The sequence below is a fragment of the Eurypyga helias genome, unplaced genomic scaffold (genome assembly GCF_000690775.1).
Source record: "Eurypyga helias isolate BGI_N326 unplaced genomic scaffold, ASM69077v1 scaffold8594, whole genome shotgun sequence".
Classification (NCBI taxonomy): Eukaryota; Metazoa; Chordata; class Aves; order Eurypygiformes; family Eurypygidae; genus Eurypyga; species Eurypyga helias.
Genome location: NW_010244343.1, coordinates 585 through 26,369, shown reverse-complemented (window position 1 = coordinate 26,369; position 25,785 = coordinate 585). Strand labels below are relative to the sequence as shown.

Below are 25,785 nucleotides of genomic sequence, written 5' to 3'. Positions count from 1 at the left end.
CGGGACCAGATGAAAAGTTTCCAGTCAAGCTCAATGGTTACACGCTTTAAAAAAGGTCATGGACTGTCACTAACGTGTCATTAAACACCAAAGGGTCTGAGTCATCTGCTTCATTTGGTTCCATCGATGCAATTTTCTTATCTGTTGGGAGTTTTTTTCTCCCTTGGCTTGGTGATGACAACGGGGTTATGTGCAGTGGGCACCTGTCCTCACTGCTTGGCACGGCGCTGGAACACGGGCTGTGGACACCAACCAAGGCTTCTGCTTTGGACTCGTATAAAACAGGAAGTTTGGAGCCAAACCAAGCGTCACCCCCATCCCCTTCGATTTTGCCCAAGTATCCGTTTTCTTAACTGAGATGCCAGAGGGGTGAATGTAACAGAAGAACCTTGACTGGATGGATGGGATCGCATGGGGGTCCCTAGGTTTGAAAAGATGGGGACCATCCCAAAGCAAACCACTGTCTGTGTAGATGCCAATCCCGAGATGTTGCTGCACGCCTCTGCCAGGCACAGCGGTGGGGATGTTGCTATTGTCTGTGCTGGCCGAGAGAAGATGCCACCAGCAGCCCGCAGCAGTGTGGCACAAGGATGTCCCTGGCTTGTCTGCACAGTCTGGCTTTCACATAGCCTCCAGTGAGCTCTGAAATGCTGGACACCAACTGGATGTGCTTTTATGGGGATCAGCAAGGGGCATCTGCTCCCCTACAGCTCCTCTTCCTCACACTGGTGTTGGTGACCATGAGCACCCACCGAGCACTAGGTGGGAGAGGAAACCGATGCCGTGGCTTAGCAATAGGGAACTTCTGACATCATGGCTCTCCGGGACAGGGAAACATTGGGCTTTGAATGTGTGGAACGCATCCGACCAAAGAGCAGCATCCTCCCTGGAAAGGCTGGGAGGTTCTGGGGTGCTGTGGCTTGTCCCTTGCCCGACTGCCCAGGCGGATTCCACAGCTGCATCTGTGTGTCTTCGGCTCTGCAAACTCCCCGTTCTCCTAAGTGCCAATCACTCTGATTGCTCATTCCGCAGAAAATTGTCCCTTTGATTTCTGCAAGTTTTTCTAAAAGCCTCGCTGTAATTACCCTGCGTATCTCCAGTGAGGGACAGCCTCCTCCAGCAAACGGCCGTGCCTGGGAGCACCACACGCCAGGAAAATGGCCGTGCCGTGCTGCCGGCCATGCCGGCTCCTGCCTGGGGAGGATGCTGCGGCTGGGGGTGCTGGGGGATGGCTCAACCCACCCTGGGGAGTGCAGGAGGAAGAGGTGGGGAGCAGATGCTTGGGCAGGACACAGCCTTGAGGAAAAAAAATAGAAGTGATTCAGAAAATGGCTGGTAACAGAAGTGAATAAATGTGTTTTTTTTGTTATAAACATTCCCTTTCTTAAAATACCAAGAGACTCATTAGACCACGTTCCAGACAAAACCGGCCCACTGGTGGTTGGCAGCCAAGCCCTCCTGGAGCAGATGGGAATAAAGTCTCTTAAACCGAAGTATTCGGGCTGCACTCCTGCCTGCTCTAGCTCCTCAGGAGCAATAGTGGAGTTTCCATCCTTGGGGCTGTCTCGTCAGGTGATCATGCGGAAACAGAGCTCGAGTCCTTCATGCCACCGGCATCTCTCCCAAGGGATGGGACATCTGCTTTTTGTTGTGCCCAGCTTGGGACATAGAGGATGAGGTGACACATCATGCTGGCAAGGCTTTTTATGGCTCCTGCTTCCTCTTGGCTTGGTCCTCGGAGGCTTCTCCAGGTCCTGAAAGAGCCCTGGTGCAGAAAAGCCATGTGAGATCCAAGAAAGGGGACAAGTTTGTTACAAGAAGCATCATTTTAGACCTGATGGCATGGAGAAAGGAGGCTGCCTGGGGAGTCCTGGTAGCTCATTCTCCCTTCAGGTTGTCGCTCGAGAGGTTTAATGGTACCTGTCCACTCCCAGCCATGCAAATGGATGTGTTTCACATGAACCCAGCCCCAGCGAGGTCAGTGGAGGCTGTGGAGGTCAGTGGGTGTCCTGGGGACTCTGGCTGCAGCACCAGCAGCTTAGCTGGTAGTCTGCTAAAAAAAGTATCCTGTTTTATTTTAAAGCCGGTGTGTTGCTACCTCAGCATAGGGTAAATGGCACTGCCCGTCCAGGGGAAATTCAGGCTTTTCCTCCATCCTTCTTCATTCCAGGCAGGGGCTGGGAAGCAGACTTTGGTCCTAAATTGGTTGGAAAAGGCAAAATTAGTTTAACTCCTCAATAGTGAAGCATCGCAAATATTAGCCCATCCAATCCCTTAGCTGGGAAACGGCTTTGGAGGAGTTGTGCAGGATCTCCAGAGTGCACGGCCTCGGGGTCTGGATTCTCCTCTGGCTTTTGGCTCCGTGTCCACTTGACGTGCTGAAAATGAGTGCTGCTTTCCCTTGTCTTTCAGATAGCTGCCCAAGAGCTCTCGGATAACAGGGTGATCACTCTGAGCATGGCTGGCAGAAAACTGGATAAAAAGGTGAGTGGGGTTGTGTCTGGGGGAGGCAGTGTTAAACTTCTGTCCTTCGTAGGCCAAGAGATCTAAAGAATTCTCTGCTTTTGGGTATAGCAGTGACAGAAAATAGTCTTGCTGGGGAAGGCATTAGGGTGAGAGAGGAGGGGTTCAAATCCTGGCAGTGCTGCTGGCTGCTGGGTACGCCTGTGCCTCAGTTTCCCTGTTGTCACGGAATTGCTTTCGTCATCACATGCGTTGAGATGAAAAGACTACGTGTGGCGCAGGATCTGTGTGCTAGCATGTCTCAAAGACACCAGATACGCTCCTTCAGTGTTGTTTGGGAATGTATCCTAACGGAGCTGGCAGTTTTGGTGCCCCTTAAACCCACATCTTGGAAGTGCTGAGAGCTCCTGGCTTGTCGCCTTCAGCCCCTCTGGAAATGGAGTGAACATGTCTACCAAACAGTAGGGCCTATCTTTTCCAAGGAGGAAGTGTTGACCTGATGGAGACAGGTAATGCATGAGTTTTCCCTTGGATGTGATATGTAGGAGTCTCTGATCCTTTCCAAACAAAGCCATCTGACCTTATTTACCAGGCAACCAGAGCTATTCCTCTTAAACCAGCGCTGTTGCTAAGCAATCGATAGGTCTATTATTCTTCCCTTCTCCCTAGTCTCTCCAGAGCTTGTGCTATTGGCAGGATGGCCCTCAGTTTTCAAACCAGGGTGAAGCAAGCATCCAGGCAGAAGGGTATTGGCTGGGGCAGAAGACCTGGTTTGTCTCGTCCCTTTGTCCGAAACCGATAAAACCATGGTTTATCCAAGCGTTTTTCCCACCTGTTGAAAATGGCTGTTTCCTCACCCTCCTGCTTAGCCTGCCTAGTGCAAGGAGCCAAATGCCCCTGTTAAGGAATCTCCCAATAATTCCATTTCCTAAAGGCACTGGAAGACATCCTGGAGCTGGTGGCTGCCTCTGAGACGTGGCTGAGGCTCAACCCCATGCATGTCACTGAAGACATCCCTAACACAACAGCTTCCTTCCAGCGCCCCAAGAAAAAGCTTCTGCTCCCTTGCAGAGCAAGGGGTGGGGGGGGTTTCACAGTGGGGTGGGTGCCCTTCCTTCCTGCTTCATGGTCATTTTGCAGCCGTGGCTGTTGTGAAGAGCAGGGCCAAGGAGGTGGGTCCTCTCCGCAGCACTGCTACCTCAGGCACTTGTATTGGCAACTTCACTGGTGGCATCACAGCCAGGAGTTGCTTTTCTACCCTGGTTTGCAACCAGGTTCCTCTACCAGGTTAGGCAGAAGTCACATCTTTTGATATTCTTCAACTAGGACACGATACGTGTGGGTCTGCTGCCCTTCAGATCCGCAGTCAAGGTACAGAAATTCAGTGTCTACCTGCTTACGCTGGGATGAGGACTGTGAATAACCTTGTTCTTTCTGGGTCTCCCTCCAGCTTGTCAGTAGATGTCAGCAGAAAGCTCCTTCCTCTGGTTTGCCTCGGTGACCACCTGCCGTTACCAAGTGCTGATGAGGTTTCTTTGCTGGGTCCCATAATGCAGCGCAGCGTTGTAGTGCTCAAAGTCCTGCTCATGGGCAAAGCTTCAGAGCAGAACGCAAATTAAAATGGTCTCTGAACAAGGAAATTGGACAAAACTCACTATTTTTGGGCTGTTATTGGTCACGGTTGAAATGCAACCTTGGGAGCTGGGTAAAACTCATTTAAGCTTAGGAAAGGCAGGGGAGAAGCAGCCGAGAAGAGGAGGCTCCGAGGAGACCTCATTGCAGCTTTCCAATATCTGAAGGGGGCCTACAAGGGTACTGGGAGAGGACTTTTTACAAGAGCCTGTAGTGATAGGACAAGGGGTAATGGGTATAAATTGAAATCAGGGAGGTTTAGATTAGATATCAGGAAGAAATTCTTCACAGAGAGGGTGGTGAGGCACTGGAACAGGTTGCCCAGAGATGTTGTGGATGCCCCATCCCTGGATGTCTTCAAGGCCAGGCTGGATGTGGCTTTGAGCAACCTGGTCTAGTGGAAGGTGTCCCTGCCCATGGCAGGGGGGTTGGAACTAGATGGGCTTTAAGGTTCCTTTCAACCCAAACCATTCTATGATTCTATGAAAACACAGGGATAAGGCTGCAGCTGGGGGTAACACCCTCCTGTACCATGCAGCACGTAGCTACGGAGCATGGCCAGAGGCTTGGACATCATGGGAAGGGTTTGGATCTCATGGGTTGTCATGGTGGGGCCATGGGGTTTTGCAGCGTGCACCGAGCTGAAGCCATGAGCATCCCTTACCCACAGCTGAGCAGCAAATCCAGCCTGGAGCTGTGCTTGGCCCCAGGCAGCTCCTTATGCCATGATCACCCCGAGGCCACATGCAGGTCCTCCTCCCCATCACGCATCCGTGGTTTCTCCACCTGCGGTTCACTACCTTGTGTTAGGTGCTAAAGCCCCACTGCGGGAGCACGTCAGCAGCAGACCCAACCTGGGACACCTTATGTCCGATCAGCTCTTGGCAGAGTTATTTTAAGAAAGAATAGCTTGCAGAAGAGGAGGTATTTTCATCCAGGACCGGCCCTGGTGAGCACATCCCTGGAGCCGCGTGTGCCACCGCAGCAGTGGGGACAGCAGGAGGGCAGTAGCTGGGCATGATGCTTGGGCACGGCCGGGAGAGCAAGTGCTGCGGGCCAGGACTGGTGCTGGGAGCCGTGGTTCAGGGAGCTGCTTCCGGTGGGAATGCCACCTCCGCCCTCCTTGTCTGTGGTGTGTGAGGACCACAGGATGGTTTAGGCACTTGGACCAGTTTGCATATTGATCTGGTCTGCTGAGCTCCTTTGATTGCTCAGTTTCCCTCTCCTGCTGTCCTTGCAGGGGTGAGATGTTTGTGGTTTTGATGTTTTAAAATATCAGCCTGTGATCCTGTGGCTTGGAGACGTCTCCCACCCCGCTTTGGATGGAGCAAGGCTGACCAGATGTCCAAACCAGGCTGTTCCTCTTGGGATGGCAGCAGACACCCTTCAAAGCTCCCTGCTGTCACCGAGCCGGTGCCTCCACCAGCCCACGCTGAGCTGGTGCTGATGGAACCGCATTGGGTTGTAGGTTAAGCCGGTATAGGCAGGGTCAGGTATCCACCGCTGGTTCTTCAGTCCAGCAGGAACAGAGCTGTGCCATAATCTTAACTCTGCGGAAAGAATGGCTTGGTTTGCTCTCCCACAAACATGCAAAAAAAGGGAGGAGAAAAATAGCCCCATCTCACCAGAACCTTTGTGGTCTGCTCTTTTGGCAGAAGTTTGACTGAAGCAGGGTGTAGTTTCTTCAAGCCAAAACCCCTTTGCAGTGATTTACTTTTCTTGCTGGCTTTGGAAACAAGATTTGGATAGAAATGTTAATGAGTTTTCTGCAGGGGGATCACTAGAGCGTATGTCCATCCCAGCACCAGCTCCTGGGTTCCTGAACAGGGGCTCCTGGAGCATCCATGTTTCATCCTCTTCCACGAGCAGCCCCCTGCATCCCCATCACATCACTTGGAAGCCCCAAAAGCTCCTGTTCAAACCTTTAAGACGTTCCTCCAGCTCTTTGCAGGACTTGGGCAGCCACCTGCCTCTGGGAGAGAAACCCAGATGAAATGGCTTGAGCTCTCAGGAAATAATTTGAAATATCTGGGGCTTGGTTTCTTGTTGGCCACACTTAAGTTTTTCTGAATGGGAATGAAGTTCTGCTTAGAAACGCTGGAGATTCCTTGTGTCGGTGCTACCAGCGCTGCCCTTCTCTCCGGGCTGGGGGTGCTCCGAAATAGCCCCCGTGACGATACCCAGCAGGGACGCATGTGTATGTGTACATATTTCTCATAAACCAGCAGCCCTTTATCAGGGGAATATCTGAGGAGACGCTGGCAGGGAAGGCAGCGCGCACTGACTCAGGGCTGCGTATCTCGGAGGGTGTTACATGATCTCTGTCAACACCAGGGCAGCTTGCTCCTTAAAGATTTCCTCTGCTCATGCTTTACTGCTGTGTGTAGGAGGGTGTTTTTCTTTCATTTTTCCCCCAAGACACCCGTGCACTTCATAATTCTCTTTTTCCTTTGAAGCTTTGGATGTTTTTCCAAGCCCAAACGCAGCTGCCTCCCAGCTGGGGTTGTTTTCCGTGGCATCTGCATCCAGAGGGCTCGCCGGGTGGCGGGTGCCTGCCGGCAAATCCCACGGGCATGTGCTGGGACACGGGGTCACCCACTGCATCCATGCCGAAACGCGGTGCGAACGTCAACGGGATTCGCGTGACCAGGACTTGGAGGGGTGGCGGGATGCTGCCTGTTTGCCGGTGTCCCTGAGCCAGTCCCAGGGTGTCTGTAGGGTTGGCACTGGGGGGGAGGAAGGTCTGTCCTGGACCGGGTCTTGCTGAACCAGCTGCTTGCAGAGCACCATGTAACCCACCCTGTTCTTCTCCCCCAGGACCTGTTTGGGAAGTCAGACCCCTTCTTGGAGTTTTATAAACCAGGTGATGATGGGAAGTGGATGCTGGTCCACAGAACGGAGGTGAGCACGGCTAACCCGATCTGCTGAGACACCACCAGCTCCTTTGGCCCTTTATGGCACTGTCTCATCAGCCACCCATAAAGTGAGGGGGGATCCCTGGATTTCAGAACCTCACAGCTGCCCTTCCCGGTCTCCAGCTGAGGCTGCTGGACTCCTGCAGATGAAGGTTTACTGAGGCCAGTGAGGTCTAGAGGTCTTTTCTGTACTACTCACTACTGCATCCATCATGTAGAGAGGGAGATGCTCTTTCAGCCCGTGTTAACCTCCTGGCTCAGCCTGGGTGTGGGCTGTGCCCTGGACTGCTCGCCCTTCACATGCAGGAGCAGGGGGATGAGCTGTGGTCAGGGGACATGGTGGGAGAGGTGGCCCCGGGGGGGTGGTAGTGGATTAATACGAGCATTTGCCAGGTCCTCAGCTATCCTGGGAGGATGCTCAGGCACTTCCAGCTTTATGAGCACTCAGGCTTGTGTCTAACTGAGCTGGAGCCCCGGGTGGGAAGGCAGAGACTTGTACCAGGGTCCCGGTGAGTACAGTCAGGGGCAGCTGACCCCTCCTTGTCCCTCATTTATACCTGCTGCGATATTTTGACCTGAGCTGGTTATGTTGAGAAGCTGCTAAAGCCAGTGATATTATAAATCAGAAGCACAGCACGGGCAGGGAGAAGCACGCCCATGTCTGCTGGGAGAGGCAGAAGGCTGCCTTCTGCTTTAAAACCAGGCTAATAAGTACTTTTCAGTGACTTTTTTCCCCCTTCTCAAAGCTTGTTTTCACATGTAGCCCCTGACAGGTGGCAGAAAGAGGAGAAAGGGCTCACAGCAACCCCTATGTTGGAGGAAGAGTCCCACCACAAGTCGTCTCCCACCCTTCTTTTTCCTGTGCCCATCTCACCCCCATCTTTTTCTTGTCCCCTCAAGGAGCCCATTGCCCCACCGCAGCAAATGGCTATAACAAAGCTCAGTGTGAACTCATGTGGAAGGAGAGGGTGGGGTTTATTTACAAAGTCTCTCTGTAGCTGGTTTTTCCCACTGCTGTGCAAAGTCCATGAGGATTTCCCTCAACCACACACCCACGTGCGCAGGAGCACCAGGATGTGCGTAGCACCGTGCGTCCTGGGTACCAATACGGGCGTCTGTTTAACCCTAGCCCTGCTGTTTATTTTTCAGTGCTTTCCCACACACGTTTCCATGCCTGTTTAATTCTTATCAACCTTAACATTTCTCTTGTATTTCTCCGGGAGCAGGCTTGGTCCTTGTTTGGTTGTTTCCTCCCGGTTTAGTGTGGGAAGCTGGGCTTTGACTCACCAAGACGTGTTTCTCAAATGTGGGGCTTTGGAGTGACCTCCAGCCCTTCCTCTGGGAAGAAGCGTGGGAATTGGGAACGTGGCTGTGCACCAGCCGTCGCTGGGATCTCTGTGACAGGTCGGGTTTATGGGGAGCAGATGTATATACCGATTTTTCTGCTGGGTTGCTGCCCAGTTCCTCCACTGTCCTGTCTCTCTGGGTAACGGTCTAGCCAGGTTTTCTTCCAAGTAACGGGTGCTCCCTGAATGTGTCCTGCTGCCCTCGGAAAGATCCCATACTGGGTGACCATCTTTGTGTTTTGAGGCCAGATACAAAGAAATAAGGTTCCCCGTTCTTGCAGCTTGTGGTGCAGGAATATAACCAGCTCTCAGCCTGATGCTGGCATTTCTCATGCCACCACGGAGGCGTCTGGCAGGGAAGGATTAGTGCACTCGCTACTGCCGGTTGTTTAAGCACAAGTGTGAACGCCCAGCTGGGCGATGGAGATGCCGGATCCTTCCCCACCCACCCTTGGGGACCCGGCGGCTGGCAGCCTGTGGGCACCATCTCAGGGTGCGTGGGCACCCCCCTGCTCTTCCCAGCCTCCTGGAGGAGGTGTTTATAAATTCTCGACTAAACTGTGCTCTCAGTGTCAGGGCTTCCCCCGGTCTCGCGCAAGAGCCTGTCGGTAAAACAAGACGCCCGTTCCAGGTGCCGCGCGGCCGGTTGCCTGCAGCGGCAGCCGTGGACCTCTCCCTCGCCGGGCTGCGCTGTTGCTGCTCCGGATGCAAAGGTCCAAGGTCCTCCATGTGTTCACCCTGCGCAGAGAAGGGTTAATGTGCTGCCCGTGTCTGACCTCCCTAACGTCCACGTGAATTTTTGAATGCAACACCTTGGTGAAAGGGGGCCTTCACCTGCCCTACAGCCACCTCCGATGTGCGCAGCGTGTGCCTGGAGCCTGCTAGCGTTTGCTGTGAGGGTTCCACCAAGCGATGGCATTCTCTCAGGAAACGTCAAAAAGCATCAATTAGTATTTCTTCAGCTCGGGCAGCAGATGTTACGCAGATGAGGCGAGAGAGCTGGACGTGCCCAGGGCTGTTTGGCTTTCCCGGCTTGCTGCGGCATCCCGCTGCTGCATCTTCTCGGCGCTCAGACCCCAGATAGATGTAGGCTGTGCTGGGGTGCTTGGGGGCGATGAGTAGAGTGAAATCAGGGGGATGCAGAGGGCATCAATAAAGCTGCTGGCCTTGAACTGGTGTGGTGAGTGGTCGTGCCTGTGGTGGCCAGTCTGCCGTGGCTGTTTCTCAAGCAGGTTTAGTTGCCCCTGGAGGTGGTTAAATCGCCCAACGTGATGCAAACACATCTGTTGTGACTCGCCACGCTGCAGCCTGAGCAGGGGGAGCTGCTGTGTTTAAACTAAGGAAGCAGAAGGGGGCTGAGATGTGGCTTTCTGCATCTTGCCTGGCCTGCCCCACCGAGACCCTGGTCCAGGGTGTGTTTTGGAGATGTGTCTCCCACTTTGTGCCAGTCTCCCCTTCCACATGTGCCCGGTGTAACGGCATCCCTCCGTTCCCCCCTTGCAGGTGATCAAGTACACGCTGGACCCCGTCTGGAAGCCGTTCACTGTGCCTTTGGTGTCACTGTGCGATGGAGATGTAGAGAAGCTGATAAAGGTAACTGGAGGTTCCTCTGGGGCTTGTATCGTGGTGGTTGGCCTCTGGGATCTATCATTAAACATCTGAAACTCCATGGCTGGTTTATTAACATAAACTGACCCAAACAAACCAAATCAGAACCACCCCCAAAACCCCAAAAACCCTTGTGAGGGGTCTCCAGGGGGAGAGGTTGAGAACTTCAGTGGGTCTTGCAGGAGATAGTTACTGTGTCTGAGGCTGGTTTGTGCTCCTCTGCCCTAGGTGATTTGCTACGACTACGACAGTGATGGGGGACACGACTTCATCGGGGAGTTTCAGACCTCGGTGGCCAGGATGTGCGAAGCCCAAGATGCCTTTGCGGTAAGTGCCGACATGCTTTCGTGAAAGAACAAGGAAGGGGCTATGGATTTTGGTACTTGCACTGAGACCCTCAACCTGTGCTGAGAAGAAGCCAAGTTCAAACCCCTTTCTCCTCCCACCCGCACCATGAGGGACCCAGGCCATGGTTGTTGCTAAAGCATCTGAGCTAGAGAAAGGGCTCAGGCAGTCTTGTCCTAAAACTGGGCTCTGCTGAGGTGTTGGAAGCAGCAGCTGTGATTTGGGGGGCGCCCTGTCCTTGGGTGGGGGGCAGAAGGGGAGGGCTGCTGCTGGGGCTATGCCTGCTGCAGGGACAGCCTGGTCCTCAGGAGAGCCAGCTCCTGTGCAATTCCCCATCAGTTTTGTGGCCAAAGGTCCCCGTGTTCCATCTGAAGTGCTGGCCAAAAGCCTTGGCAGATGCCAACATGAAAGCTTGGTGTGAGGACTCCTGGATAAGCAGGGCTTTTCACTGCTGTCGTTGCTAGGGTTACAAAACCAAGAGGAGGTCTTGGCTGAGATATGGGGGGGAGGGTGTGTAAAACATTGTGTGTGGTGCAATGAGAAAAGTTTTCTGTCTGGGGAAACTGAGGCACGAAGGCATGAACTGGCCTGTGTAGGACTGTGCAAGCTGATGGTGCCAGAGGCAGGCGTTGGGCCTGTTTTTCAACTGGATTTGCAACCCACGGCCTAGCAATAAAATCTTCTCTCCATCAGACCCTGACTGATGCTGGTGAGAAGAGAGTAAGACTCCTTGCTGCATGCCTGGGGGAGAATGGACATGACTTTCTCTCTGTGCTCCCCATGCCCAGTCCTGCCCTCTCCCTCAGATCAACCCTCATGTAAACTTTATTCTTGGACAAGAGTTTTAGATTAAAAATCTAAAAAAAATATTGCAGCAATTTTCTGAATATTCAAAAGTAATTTTCTTTTCCAAGAATTTTGAGGAAAGGTGGTGCCTGCCCCAACTATTTGTGTGTTTGACCTGTCCCATCCCATTCATTTCTGTCCGATCCCATAGACCATGGTAGCCTCACTGGGGTGTCTCAGCTGCCATGCTCCAGGTCCTGGGCATGGCGAAAGGCCCTGGAAGGGAAAAACAGCCCCTTCCCAAGCAGGTCCTGTGCCTCCACTTCCATCATCCAATAGCAGTAGCCGCTGGGATTCATTTATGTCTCTTTGAAACATGTGGAGGGAGGGTTCCCACAGGATGCAGCCGCTGGTGGCATCTGCAGCCCCCTGGCAGAGCCCAGCACCGCTCTCACACCCGTGTCTGTCCCTCGTGTGTTGCAGCTCGAGCTAGAATGCATTAACCCCAAAAAGCAGAAGAAGAAAAAGAACTACAAGAACTCCGGGATCATCATTGTCAAGTCCTGCAAAGTGAGTACGACACCGGGATGTTTCCTTCTGCTCCTGGCCCAGCTTGGGTCTTACCGAGCTCCCCCGTCCCTTCTGCCTCCAGCACCCTTGCATTTCCAAGCGCAGGACCTGCATAACATGAATAAAAGTGGGATTTCCTTTCTGCTTGGGTTTCTCTCTACTCGGAGCATCTGCTGTACCGAGTTGCTGAAGCCACCCCGTGTCCAGGTGGCCGCAGACCCAGGAGGAGGTGGTGTTCAGCATGTGGGTGCCTACCAGCTGTTTGGTGTCTCCCTGCGGGCAAGGGTTGGGGCTTGGGTGGGAGAGGTCCTTCTTCTGAGCTGGGGGTGCTGGTGAAGTCCTCCTGCCGCATGGCACCAGCACAGCGGGCTATGCGCCGACACAACTCCTGCCGCCCCAGATCTGCACCTGGGGTGAGAGCGTTTTGGCTGTGGGAGACGATCTCAAGGATCTCTCAAGGACCTCAGCAATCCCTGTGCACACCTCCTGCGCCAGCTTTGGACCAACACATGGCCCTGCTTGGCCCCACGTGTCTCGTGGAATGCCAAAACGCCGCTGTGGGAGACCCAAGCAGTTCTTCCCCTTTGCTTTGCTGTGTGGCCGAAGGTCCTCGGAGGTGTATTTTACTGCTGTTCCTCTGCAATGGTGAAAATTGCCGAAACACTGTATTTTTTTCTTTCAGATTACCAGAGATTTCTCCTTCCTGGACTACATCCTGGGAGGCTGCCAGCTGATGTTTACCGTAAGGACTTTTGATAGTAACGTGTATGTAACGATCAGAACCGGGGAGGGAGGTTCTGTGTGACATTTGACACCAGCTTGAGTGGCTTTTCATGGCAACGAGGAGCTGCCCTGTTTTGCTGTTAAATCATGTGGGTTTGGGGCTTTGGGGTGTCATGCTCAGGCACGTCCAGCAGCACAGAGGGAGCTGGTTAGACTTTGGAGATCAGACGCCACAAAGACCTCCTGACCCTTCACAAAATGTTACTGCCTTCTCTCCCCGTTGCAGCGTTTAACCACCCTCCAGGTTTTTATGGAAGCTCTCCTCGTTTTGAAGCCACCTAAGAGGCTCTGGGCTGTTAATGAGATGGTTTTCTGCATTTTCACTGCCCTTTCCACCTTCTTTCGAGCTGGGCTACGGCTTGTCAAGGGTAGCTAAAGGCAGGCGTTACAGCCCCGAGTGAAGCCCCCACGATGCAGAAGTGTGTGTGCGGGGGTTAATTTCTGCAAACTTCCCTGGTACAGTATCTGGAGAGCTGCGGGCACTCACAGTATTTCAGTTTGTATTTTGTTGTTTCGTCTGAAAACATGATGGGGGGAGAGTAGGAGGAGGAGGAAGAGTTGCCATAGGAACAGGAGTGATTGGGAGAGCTTTTTGTGTGCCGATCTGCCGCTGCGTGCTGAGGTCTTGGTGCTGGAGAGTGAATAGTGGAGAAAACCATTAAGTTTACTGGTGGCACGGAGCTCTTGTGTGAATTAGGCCTGAATGCAGACATCTTCCCCCATCCAGAGATGCACCAGTTAGGAGAGGGTTGCTCCCCGTCCTGAGGTATCTTTGGTCCAAGACCTGGGTGGGTTTGCGGTGGGTGCAACGCTGCAGAAACGCCTGAGCTGGGAGGAGGATGCTGCGCACGCACCCCTGCAATTTGGAAAGGCAGCTGGTGCCCTCCCCAGCGAGGGAGACGGTGGGGAGAGGAAGCTGAAGCCGCAGAGGAGGGGGGCATCGTGCCCAGCTGTTTGACTCGTGCTGAGGCAGGCCAGAGGCATCCCTGGCAAATCTGTTGCCCGAGTGCTGCTCTTGGTGGCATTGTTTGCACGTGCCTGTCCGACTCCACTGAGCCTCCTCTCCGTGCCTCAGTTTCCCCCTTGGACCGTGCCCATGGTGGCTCGGCAGGAGCTGGGCATGTGGGGGTGGGTGTTACACCAGTGATCAGAGGTTGGTAGGGCTGTAGGGTTGCTTGAGGAATAAATTGGGTTTTCATAGCATCACAGAATGGTTTGGGTTGGAAGGGACCTTAAAGACCATCCAGTTCCAACCCCCCTGCCATGGGCAGGGACACCTTCCACTAGACCAGGTTGCTCCAAGCCTCATCCAGCCTGGCCTTGAACACTTCCAGGGATGGGGCATCCACAGCTTCTCTGGGCAACCTGTCCCAGTGCTCCCCACCCTCACTGTAGAACTTTTCTCCCTTATCTCCAATCTAACCCCACCCTCTTCCAGTTTAAACCCACATCCCCTGGTCCTGTCAAGCTTGTTTTCCCAGCCACCCAGGCACAGTCCCAGCCTGTGACACCTTCCTGCCCCAGCCAGGCCAAGGTCTCTTCTCAGCCAAGTCCAGGTTCATTCTCTCCCGTTACGGATGTGGAGCAAAATCCCTCGCGATTTCCCTGAGCAAAATTTAGCTGGCGGAGTTATTTTGGGTTTTGCCCATTTGCTGAGCAAACAAGGCGCGCGCAGACATGCCGCCCGCTCGCCTCTTCCCAACTCTTCCCTCCCAGTCTTTTCAAATTGGGTGGCTCAGCATCTCGCCTCTTCTGACCGGATTTAACTGGGTCTGAGATAGGCATTTCTACAAATGTCTTTAAATAGAAAACCTAATTGAGAAGGGAGAAAATGAGTGCCTGGCTGACAAAATCCCCTGAGAGCTCAGCACATGCTGGTCCGCAGTGAAGCCCGGCAAAGAGCGGCTGCAGGGAAAGGTCTGCTCAGGGTTGTGACTCTGATCAAAGACCTTGAGATCCAAATGCCCAGGTGGCCCTGGCCACTTTGGTAGCCAAGGGGCTACTCATTTCCTGAGCTTAACTCCTGGGAGACGGGCAGTGAGAGTCCTGAGCTGGAGATGGTGGTGGCTTGCTCCAGGAGCAGAGGCTGCTTTGGGACACGCTATGTGATGTTTGGTGAAAAATGCAGGTGTAGCTGTGAATGGCTTTGCCCAGCTTAGTATTTAGTCAGCTTTTTTTAGGGAAGGTGAAGAGCTGGGATTTGTTAAACCTTTTCAAAAGTTTGAGGTTTGGGTCTTGCTGGGACTGTGTGTGGACCTCAAAGGCAACGGAGGCCGGGTCTGTAGTGGTGTCTGCTAACAGAGGATGGCTCTGTGCTCCTCTCTTGTCCTCCTCAGGTTGGGATTGACTTCACAGCCTCCAACGGGAACCCGCGAGACCCCTCCTCCTTGCACTATATCAACCCCATGGGGACAAACGAGTACTTGTCGGCTATCTGGGCTGTCGGCCAGATCATCCAGGACTACGACTCGTAAGCACCATGCCCTTCTGCCTCCACCCCTGCTTGACTGATATCTCCCTGGCTTCCCGAGGGGTGGCTGGGGTGCCTGTGCCTTCATGTCCCACCTGCAAAGCCAGGGATAAATAATACCTTGCTTTTGAAAAGCTCCTTGGGAGAAAATTGCCATATATGTTGGGATGCAGGAAGGAGAGGGTAAGGACAGGGTTTCTCCTCTCCCTCCATCACCGCTGTTGAGAAGAAGGGTGCATTAGGAGAGGTGGAGCATCCTTCACTGGGGGCAGCTGGAGAGCAGCCCTTGGTGCTTTCTCGGTGCGGAGGCAGATGCCCTCAGCTTGCTGGTATTCCCTGTCGGCAGCTGCACTGCCAGGCTGCCTTGTTCCCCATTGCCCCCAGGTGTGCAGCTCGGAAAAATAACACCTTGGACCTCGATAAACAGAATAGAAGTCTGTTGGTCTCGCCATGCTGACTTTTGTGACCAAAATGGATAGTTAATTTTTGTTAAAATCTCCAGGGTTACACGGCTGCAAGATACTTGGGTGTTTGGGTGAGAGGATGCTCCTGATCCCTGCGGGTGATGAAGAAAAGCTGGACTCTTGTCTCTCTAAGATCAAAAGCAAAAGGGGAACATCCGCTCTCTCTGTTCAGCTCTCGTGATTTTTAAATGTGCTGCGTTGTTTGGGGAGAAGGGAGGGCTGGCAGCCTTTTTAGCTGGTGCTTTCATTGTGGCTGGGCATTGGGCAGCTGGTAGCACAGGGACGCCACAGCAAGAGCCGCACAAGCCTGCGTTGTGTGTGTAAATACAGCCATACGGTTTTCTTCTTCTCTTTTAGAGACAAGATGTTTCCTGCTCTGGGATTCGGCGCCCAACTCCCGCCGGACTGGAAGGTGAAGTGTTGTGGCCATCTGCGTGTTTGGGATGGGTTTGTCCTGACATTGCCAGGGCAGGAGCAGAGCTGCTGGGGCTTCCCGGCTGGCTGGGGCTGGGAAAAGCTGTTGAGTAGAGGGGGGGACAGGCAGATGTGGATTTCAGCCAGTGGAGAGTGAGTGGTGGCAGCATGGATGGGCGGCGAGGTGAGGATGGGGTGCAGGCAGCCCACTCCTCCCTTCTAGGCTGGCAGGAAAGCAGCAGCTCCCTGGCATTAACGGACAGAGCCAGGCATTGATTAATTTTCCTGGCAGGAGGCAGGACCAATTCTGGGCAAAAGAAAAGGTCCCTGGATGAATGTGTCAGATGGCAGCAAGGTCTGGAAGGGGGCTGGGAGCTGGGTAGCCTCGATGTGATGTTGCAGGGACAGAGCCTGCAAGGACTGGGGCAGAGGGGCTTTCCCTAAAGCTACCTTCATCTTTTGTTGGGATTAGGCACTGAAGGGGTTAAAAGCACCCTGGTCCTGCAAGGGTGAGGGCTGGAGCGCCCTGCTCATCAGGAGGGGTGCCATGGGCAGGGGTTGGGGCTGCTCCTGCAGCCCGTCCTGGCTGATATTCTCATGGCTGGGAAGATGTGCCGGGACACCACCACCCTTCGTTACTGGCCAGGCCTGTTGGCTGCTCTTTGCTCACACCCTTAGCGTGCATTTTCTTTCTGTTCGCTGGCTTTGAGAAGTCCCCGGCTTCGGGCTGGGGTTGAACCTCAGTGAGCCTTTTATCTTCTTTTGGAGGGGAGCGTTGCTCCGGGCTGAGCTCAGCAGGGCACGTACGTCACGAGCGGCCGTGAATCGGGCTGGGAAGCTCATAGCTGCCAGTCCTCGAGGATGGGGATGTCCTGCCCGATCCAGCTTTGCGCTTTTCTCCGCTCTCCTGGCAGCCAAAATCCATGTGACTCAAGTGGGAGCTCTCCCTGTTTGCCAGCCACAGGAGGAGATCCCTCCATGTGCACTTTGGAGCTGATTCATTCTCCTTGGCCGGCAAATGTCTCTGGTCTGTCACTTCACCACTTTCGGTGGGAAAATCTTGGTAGGCATCTTCCAAGGATTAAGAGCCAGCTTCCATCAGGGATTTATTCCTGGCGGAGAGGAATGGGAATGGAGAACGCAGCGGGGATGGAAAGGGTACAGTGGCTTGAATTGCTGAGGGAATGGGTGAATCGTCACGGCGAGCATCCTGCTATGCTGCTGATGTGTGCGGGTCAGCGCCCGTGGGAGAGGCATCGCTGGGATGGAAACGGCCCTTCCTGCATGGCTGGAGGCGAGTACCGGGTGGAGAATGCTGGCTAGGAGCTGTGGGATGGAGGGCTGCTGCTGCTCTGTCCCCACTGACTCCCGCAGCCTGTCCCGCTGCTCCCACAGACCTGGGAATGCTCCGTAAGCGCTACCAGAAAAAACACCTCATCTTCCCCCAGAATGATGCCGAAGCCCACATAAAACCCAGTGGAGAGCAGCTCTCCCTTCCCAGGTGCTTGGCCCGTGCTGAAGGTCACCAGCCCTAACGCCCGGAGTGACCCATTGGTTGTCTCACGGTAGCAGTGGGGGCATCCCCTGTCCCCTGCCCCACACCGCTGTAGCCTGGGGCTTCGTCCCCCCCCCGGCTCGCCCCATCCGCAGGGTCTGCGCATCACCAGCTCGGCTCACTCGTCACAGGCCCTCAAGGCTCGTTGGGTGGTTTCAAAGCCAAAGGAGCAGTCTGGCGTTACGGTGGACAGGCGGTGGGGATCAGCGTGGCCGATGGTACCCCCCGGGGGACACGAGGAGGGGCGGCTGTTGTACCCACAGACCGGAGTGAAAATGGGGAAGATCGTTAAAGAGAGAAGAGTCATATGAACGGCGCTTTGTGCTCCCGTTGCCATGGCTCCCCCAACGCTTCCCAGGCGCCCGTCGGAGCGAGATGTTTTGCACACAAAAGTCTCGTTGGAAATGTCAAAGAACATCTTGCCATGTAACAGCTCTGTTCAGAGCCTCGAGCGGTTTCCCAGTAGGGAACAGGAGAGGGAAGCAGATGGGTTGTGGTTTCTGGGGGATGAGCATAGGCAAGGCGACAGTGGAGAGGGTGACGCTTAACATCGGACCACCAACAGTCACCCTGGGTTTGGGAAATGGAATCATAGGATCACGGAATGGTTTGGGGTGGAGGGGACCTTTAAAGCCTACCTAGTCCAACCCCTTGCCATGGGCAGGGACACCTTGGGACATGCCCCAAGGCCTGCCCTCCGTTTGCCTTTTTGTTTTCATAGATAGGGAAACTGAGTCACGGCAGGGGGGGCATCGTTGGAGGAGGTGCCAGAGAATCCTCTGCGGGGTTGGTTCTCCGGCACAGGCTCCAGCTGTGCGTCTGTGAGGCACATCTGTAATTCGTGATGGGAAAAGATGGAGCTGCAGCCGTCCCCATCCAGGACTGGAAGAGGCCACAGCCTGGCTGCAGATGAACGTCTCACCCTTTGGGGTGTTTGGAAAAGGTTTTTCTCTGTAGGTTCCTGGTAATGCGGTAACTGTAGGTGCCCCATATACATTTAATTGGACTCCACAAAACCTGTTTTTCAAAGTACGAGCTGTACAGGAAATGAGATCCATTTTTATGTTATTTTGAAGCCCTCCTGTTGAATTTTCTAGCAGAGATCTATATATAATCCATTAAAAACTCCAGAGGAGGTTTTGCAACACTTCTGCCATGCAGGGGGTCTGCTCTGTAGATGGTGAGAAACAGAGCTCCAGACCATTTTGTTGCTGCTTAAAAGAAAGAAAACCCCCTCTTTTGCAGTGCAAAACATGGAAATATTTTTGCTTGCCTAGTCTATAAATACTCCTATGGCAGAATTTTGAATGTCTTCTATAAAAAAAAAGTGAGCCCTTTACAACTGAAAATCAAGACATTTGAATATATTGCCCGAAATCGAGGTTTCTACGAGAAAGGGTGTGCGCAAAGCCAAGTCACACGTTGCAGACTGCGTCTCCAGCCGCGAGGTTGCTGGTTGCCGGGAGCGTTAGGGGTTGTGCTCAACAGGCATGGAGAGACCCGGGCAGGCTGTTGACGTTCGCCGGTCCGACAGCTCGTCAGCTCTGCAGCACGGGGAGGGCTTCTGGTTGACCTACTTTTGTTGGGTTGCTGTTTCCCACCCCACAGCCTCTTGCAAAAATAGTTTCTGCCGCTTTCGACACAATGCCCAGTGTAATTGGAAAGTCTGAATCAGATGCTCTTGCAGTCTCAGAAGGACTCCAGCTTCAGACGGCGCTTCGGAGGACAGTCGTTCTGCCAGCGTTACGAACACGCATGTCCCGAAGGGATCCCCGGCCTGAGGAGCTCGGCAAACCACCACCCTTCCGAGAGGGAGAAAACAGCCTTGTTTTGTAACTCTGGCACGAACTGAGTGGGAGCTTTGTGTGGCCTGAGAGCCCAAATCGCCCCCTTCAACCTCCCGAGGGGCTGGAGGAGGCGGTCGTGGGTCCTTGATGCTCCTGAGAGTCTGTTTGCTTCCTACTTGTGGGTAGCGGGGCAAGGAGCGCCTGAGCCCCCGCGTCTGGCGGCTGCTCCCCAAGCACGCCGTGACCCACCAGCGCTGGCAGGGTCCGTGCTGGAGGCAAGGAGCTGGCAGAGATGGGTTCAAAGCGACCATCGCCCAATGTTTTGGGGTCCCCGTGGAGTAGAGGAGGAAGGTTTTGTGATTCGCAGCCAGCACTGCTGTTTGGTTCCTCTGGCTGGGCGAGTGCCACGAGCCAGGGACGGGGGGTGCAGGCTGTCTGCTGTTGCCAGTGTCCTGCAGAATGTCCCTGTGAGGGCCTCTCCCTCGGCTTGAAAGGAGATGGTGGAAAACCTGCGGGACCTTGCACCTGCCTTGGAGGAAGGATGGTTTCATGGTCAATGAAAACCAGCTCGGGTTGTGCTGGGACTTGCTGTCCATCACCCCCAAGCATTGTCACCTCTCCCGTGCTGCCTTTCGCCATCGTGATGACCCAGACAACGAAGCTAACCCTCCGCTGGCTTTACCGTGGTGGCTGATGTGCCACATCGGGCCTTCAGCCCAGCTCACTCTGTGCCTGCCTCCCTTCTGCTGCACCATGCCACTCGCGGAGCGATGGGGAACCGGAATGCTGCCACAACTGGGGGCTCCCTGTGCTGTTAATTGAGTTTTCTCCTCGTACAACCTGCAGCAGGATGAAGTAGTGTCTCCTAGTGACCAGCCAGATGGCCCAGCTGGCTGAGAGCATCCCTTCTGCGTGCTCTCCCTCTGGGCAGCCTGAGGGAGGACATGTGGACAAACCATTTCAGGTGGCTCCGTGATGGGGAAGGGTTGAGGAACCAGCCCATCCTCAAGTGCTGCTCGGCCCTGACTGCGTCTCTATTTGCTTCTCCTTGCTGTTTGGGTAGCAGAGGGCTGGGATGTGTTGCTGACCCATCATGTCTGTGACCACCGCCTCATGCCCCAGGGGAGCATCAGACCCAAGCCGGCCTTGCAGCATCAGCTAAACCGACAGTGAGTGACCTGCTCTGGTTAATTTGGGTCTTCTCTTCTCCACAGGTATCCCATGAGTTTGCCATTAACTTCAATCCCACGAACCCGTTCTGTTCAGGTGAGCATCTCCCAGGTCTTTCAGGCTCCTTGGATGCCTTCAGTGTCTTCTGTCCTTCCCTCTATGTTTCTCCAGTAGCATCTCAGGGATTTTTCAAGGCCTGTTAAGAGACGGGCATTGGCGGTGAAGCAGAGCACGTGCTAAGGGAAAGCAGAGAAAATCTGAGGGGGTGTAGGAAGGCCCAGGGTAAAATGCAGCTGGATTCAGACAGTGCAAAATCCGCCTTGGCTCTGACGTCTGGTGTGTCCTACCAGCCGTCTGCTCCCCCAGCAAGGCTGCAAGGGACGCCAGGCCTGTTCAGCAGATGGGGAATGCAGGCTTCGTGCTTTGTTTAGCAGCAAAGAGCTGCTCGCAGGCATGGCTGAAGAACTGCTCAGCTCTAAGTGCTGAGGGCTACCGTGGACGCCAAAAGTCGTCTGGTTTGACTCTGCTGAACACCAGCAACCTCCGCACCTCGCTGGCTGGCTCATGGGGGCTGGCTGTGGGCATCAGCTTTGCTGCTGCCCTCGCTTTGGTCGCGCTCTCTCGGGTGGCTGTAAGGCATTCGTTGCACCCCGTTTGTTGCAGGCGTTATGGGGTGCAGCAGCCACCGCCCTGCAACTCCTATCAGTGACAGGTCCTTCCCAAAGAACCGATTATCAGCTGATTAATTGTGGAATTGGTCATTTTTTTTTAATTACACCCCCATGCATCCTTTGGGAAGAGCAGCCAGTTACCCTGTTCTGGTATGGCTGAAGGGGCTCTGACGTCCTGGGGATCCCAAACACAGTCTGGGAGCTCAGAGGGTGCTTCTGGGGTTGTTTTGCTTCTCTCCGCTCCCTCTGCTCCATGTCTGTCTTTGGGTTACGCTCAGAGACCGGGAGTCACTTTCCTTTTTGCTCCTCCCCTTTGGCTGATTCTGAGATGTTTGCAGAAAGCCAAGGACGGTTTGGCTGTGGGTGCTACGAGGGCTCCCTTCCCCCAGAAGGTCTGAGCACCCACTCCAAAATGGCTAAAGAGCAAAGTATTAAAAAAAATTGGAGTTGAGGTGGGTGAAACTTGCGGAGCTGGATGTTTGAGGGGTGGGGAAAATAGGCCTAACTTCAGCTCCCGTGACAGATGAGCTAATAATGCTTAACTGGCGCTGCGGTGGGCCTGAGCTGCGGCGCGTGGTAACGCCTGCCTTCTCTGCTTTCCCTGAAGGTGTGGAGGGCATTGTCCAAGCGTACTCGGCCTGCCTGCCCCACATCCGCTTCTACGGACCCACCAACTTCTCCCCCATCATCAACCACGTGGCCCGCTTCGCGGCTCAGGCCACCCAGCAAGAGGCTGCATCCGTAAGTCCGTAAGATCCCACGATGCCATGGCGCATCCCGCTGGCTTTGGGCAGGGGAAGGTGAAGCCTAATGCTCGATTTCCTGGCTTTCCCTTCGCTGTGGGAAGGGAGGCGCCAGGTCTTCCCACCTAGACCATCCCTGGGGTCCCTGCAGCTGAGGGATGTCAGCTGGCTGTTGTCATTCCAGGCGGGGAACGGAGAGTCATTGCAGAGGCTTCTTAGGAAGAAAAAAATAACTCAAAAACTTGATGAGAGTCAACAAAACTGCAGTTGTGGGAAATCCGAAATTAGCGGGGAGAGAACTGAGACGAGGGTGGGAGATGCCATGAGGTGGGCGTCCCTTGGATTTATACAGATGTCTTGAGCACCTTCTTAAAGGTGGGTCTCCGTGTCTCGGAGAGGATGGGTGCGGCGCGCCCCAGCCCCCCCAGCGGCATGGAGCGGCTCCTGCCGGGGAGCAGTAAGGCCACCGCCGCCTGGCCTGGGAGGTCAACAGGGAATTTCAGAGACGCGTAAAATCATGAATGGTGAAAAGTGGTTGGGTTTGCCCTAGTTCTTATGGGGGAAGCCTGCAAGGACCCCCCGGAATGGCTGGGTGATGGGTATCCCACAGGCCAGATGGATACCAGTGTGCTGGGGCATAAAGCGTGATGGTTCTGGTGTGGCCGATGGCCAAATCCGAACCTTTGGCCAGGAGATGGCCTTTCTGCTATTCCCCTTTGGATAGCTGCTTATATTTGAGGAGGAATTGCAGAAAAGCACGGGATGGCTCGGTTTGATCCCTGCTTTTCATGCCACTTGGACAGGCAGGGGGCTCGGAGCCAGGCTTCGGGATCCTGCGCGGCTGCTCCAGCCGCTGGGCAGCCCTGGAAGTCCCCATTCATTAGTCCAACAGACCGTTCACATCCGGATGTCAAAAAGCTGCTTGTTAGTGCAGGGGCCTCGTACAACCCCACTCGGCTGTGCCTGGCCAGGAGGGAGCGGGTGCCAGCGGGGTTTGGGGGGGCGAGGCTGGTGGTTGAGGGGATGCCGGGATGCCTGCGTGTTCCGGGAGCTGCAGCCATGGGTCCAGCCTTGCTGGTGGTGACTGGGCTGTCCTCTCAGGGCTGCGAGGAGCAGCTGCAGACTGCAGGAGGGAGCTCAGCTGGGTGCCTGTTGGGTCCCTGTGGCAGCAGGCTGCCCAGGGAGAACGGCGGGTCCTCCTTGGACCTCCAGGTCCTCCAAACCCTTGGGGTTGGCTGGCCAAAACCAGCTCAGCTTGGGCATCAGCATGTGTGGGGTAGGAGCTGCCTTGGGGTAGAAGCTTTCCCAATTCCTGCCTGGAGCAGAACCTGAAATCTCCTCCCCAGTGGGACATTTTCCAGCCTTGCCTTGAGCTCTTCCCAGCCCCCGGGCACAAGGAAATACTGAATTTGGTTTAATTCAGCAGAAATCCAGGTCGCTCCTCATCCTGTCGCTCGCTCTCTCAGTGTCAGTGGGGGAGGGAGAAGCCCACAGGCTCCGCGCTGAGCAGAGGCGCTAATCGTATGCAAATTGCACCCCTCCGTTGGCACTAATAGTTTAATCAGGGGAGATTTTAAATAATGGGCAGTAATAGTGCCGTCAGAGGCGAGCCTGGCTTGGCTGGGTCTGGTTTTTTTGGAAGCACAAAGCGTTATTGATGGGATCTCGCTCCCCCGGGGTCTTCTCTCCCACCCCATCCACGTGTGCAGCAAAGCCACCCCTGGCGCTGCCGGCTTCGGTGGCCACCTGGACCTGCCCTCCTCATCCTCACGCTTGTTCCCAACATTTCAAATACGCCAAAAAAACCCTTCGTAGTTTTTCCATGGCAACGCAGATCACAAACACCGGAGCCGTTGGCTCTTGAGGGATGGGAGGACTAAAACGTGTCGGGGAGGAAGAGATGGAGCGATTACACAGGCTTTGGCTCTCGGGGAGGATTAATAAGCTTTGGGGAGTTAAAACACACCTTTCCAGCAGGATCCCTGCATCCAAACCCCCCCTTTCCTTGCCACGTGCTGCTTAATGCTGCCTAATCCCGTCAGGTCCTGCTCACCCGTGAGCCTGATTGCTGGTATCATTAGCAAACCATCAGGAATTGTTCCCAAAGCCCTCGGGGAGTCAGAAATCAGCCATTTTAACAACAAAAAAGAGGCGGGGGAGGTACTGCTGTGTTGGTGTGCTGCTGGAGACCCCAGCCCGGTGGGATCCAACCCCAGGGCCAGGCTGGTCCTGGCCCCAGGAGCTCCAGTCACGGTCCGCAGAGGCGGCATCCCGGCTGGGTACCGTGGCTGGAGCCCGGAGGTGCCACCGGCACCCCTCACCCCGCTGCCATTCATTGGCCCCTCCAAAACTGCCATCGCCCCTTGGGGAAGCCGACGCTCTCGCGCGGTGCCTGCTGCTCCCGTGGTGGTAACGATGCTCCCCACGCGCTCGCCCTGCTGTAACCCCCCCCGGGACTCTGGGGCTGACCCCCGCCATCGGCTCTTGTTCCGCTTGGCCTCTGACGTAGAACAGCGGGTGAGCTCTGCTCCCTCCTCTTCCTGCATACTTCCCAGCGTTTTTCTCTGCTCCTGATACGGATTTCACAGAAAGAAGGGAACAGAGGGAACTGCTCCTTTCTGGGTTCCTTCTTTTTGACTGTGCAGGGAGGCTGGTTTTGCACTGATTCATTCCCAGGTACTGGCAGGAAGGGTGGAATCAGCTTAACGTCATTCCATTATCAGCTGCGCTCCTCAAGGATTTACTCTTCCTCCCGTACTGGCACCCAGGCAGGATCAGGCGCCAGTCGCTTGTCCTGCTTCCAGTGATGACCAGTGCTGGCCACCACGTAGGAGCATCCAGGTCTTCTCCTGGAGTTTAGTCTTGCCCTCCAGACTCAGGTGCTGGGGCCCTGCTCTTCAGACCTACATCTCCCCATGATTTGCTCTGAAAAGTTTGGATTTAGGGAAAAACTTAGCCCTTGGCAGTGCTCTGGCAGGACTAATGCATCGGAAGGTGTCGGGAAGGGGCTGGCTGCCTGCCTGGGCTTGGGAAAACCTCCTCACCCGTGTCCGTGGGTTGTGTTTAAGCTCGACTCGGCCTCACTTGGAGTTTGGCACCAGAGAGCGGAGGGAAGACAACACTTGGGGAAGGTGTCAGGAGATGTGGGCTGGAGGAAGACCAAGAAAATGGGCTTGGGGCTGTGTTCCCTTTCCTGCTTTTCCAGGATGGTTGCGCTGGTGGTTTTCAGAGGAAATGGAAAGAATGAGGAGAGGAACAAAGGGCTTTAATGCGCTTAAGCGCTTGCTTTCGTCACTGCTCCAGCACACGCACCGTGTAACGCGCCCAGCTCGAACCGTCACCTCCCCCTGCAGCGGAGGGCGGCTCTGGGGGGGCCTCGTGCCCCAGCTTCGCTGAGCTGGGTCCTGCAGGACCGTCCGTCCATCCCTCCTCCCCCAGCTCTGTGCACCGGCCTCGTCACCCTCCTTTCCCCACAGGAAGGGGAGCGGGTGCCAACACCGCTTTTTTGGTACCCTCTGCATCCCCCTTGGTGTCCCCAAGCCCCACATCACTGTGTGGGAGACAGACAAACCCTGAGCATGGGATGGGAACTCCACACACACCCCCCACGGAGTTGGGATACAGGAGACACATCTCGCCATAGGCACAGGGAGCACCCCGAATCGTGCCCCGCCGTGTGCCGGGGGTGGGGGTTCATCTCCCAGCTGGGCTCGTGTCCAGCCCCAAATTCCTCGTGGCCGTGACACAGGAGCTCTGCACAGGTTGGGCTGGGGTTTCCCATCGCTAAGTAAATCAGGGAATCAGCAAAATATTTTGGGGCAGGAGTTGGCTTGTTGTTGGGTCATTATCTTCCAAAATCCACGGGAGCACCCGACATTTCTAGGGGCTGCTGAAGGGGGGGTGATGCCGGCTGACCTGGGCGGTGGTGAATCTCGTGGTCCCAAATCCCTGGGGGACTTGCCTACCCCCTCCCCCAACACGCAGAGCATCCCGGCCGCTCGCATCCCGCTGGGCCTGACCCCCCGCCCTCCCCTGCACAGCAATACTTCATCCTCCTCATCAT

The 25,785-nt window shown here is 54.9% G+C and overlaps 1 protein-coding gene across 1 annotated transcript in view; it reads left to right on the top strand.

Moving 5' to 3' along the window:
• The window catches only part of CPNE2 (copine II), a gene marked incomplete at its 3' end in the record, with an annotated part of 37,131 nt that overhangs the window by 11,147 nt on the left and 199 nt on the right, over window positions 1–25,785 (top strand). Inside the window, exons 4-14 of the mRNA XM_010149711.1 lie at window positions 2,413–2,484; window positions 6,913–6,996; window positions 9,860–9,949; window positions 10,193–10,291; window positions 11,579–11,665; window positions 12,348–12,407; window positions 14,785–14,918; window positions 15,740–15,794; window positions 20,353–20,404; window positions 21,587–21,720; window positions 25,763–25,785. Of these exons, the coding sequence (XP_010148013.1) occupies window positions 2,413–2,484; window positions 6,913–6,996; window positions 9,860–9,949; window positions 10,193–10,291; window positions 11,579–11,665; window positions 12,348–12,407; window positions 14,785–14,918; window positions 15,740–15,794; window positions 20,353–20,404; window positions 21,587–21,720; window positions 25,763–25,785 (890 nt within the window). The remainder of the gene's footprint in view (window positions 1–2,412; window positions 2,485–6,912; window positions 6,997–9,859; window positions 9,950–10,192; window positions 10,292–11,578; window positions 11,666–12,347; window positions 12,408–14,784; window positions 14,919–15,739; window positions 15,795–20,352; window positions 20,405–21,586; window positions 21,721–25,762) is intronic.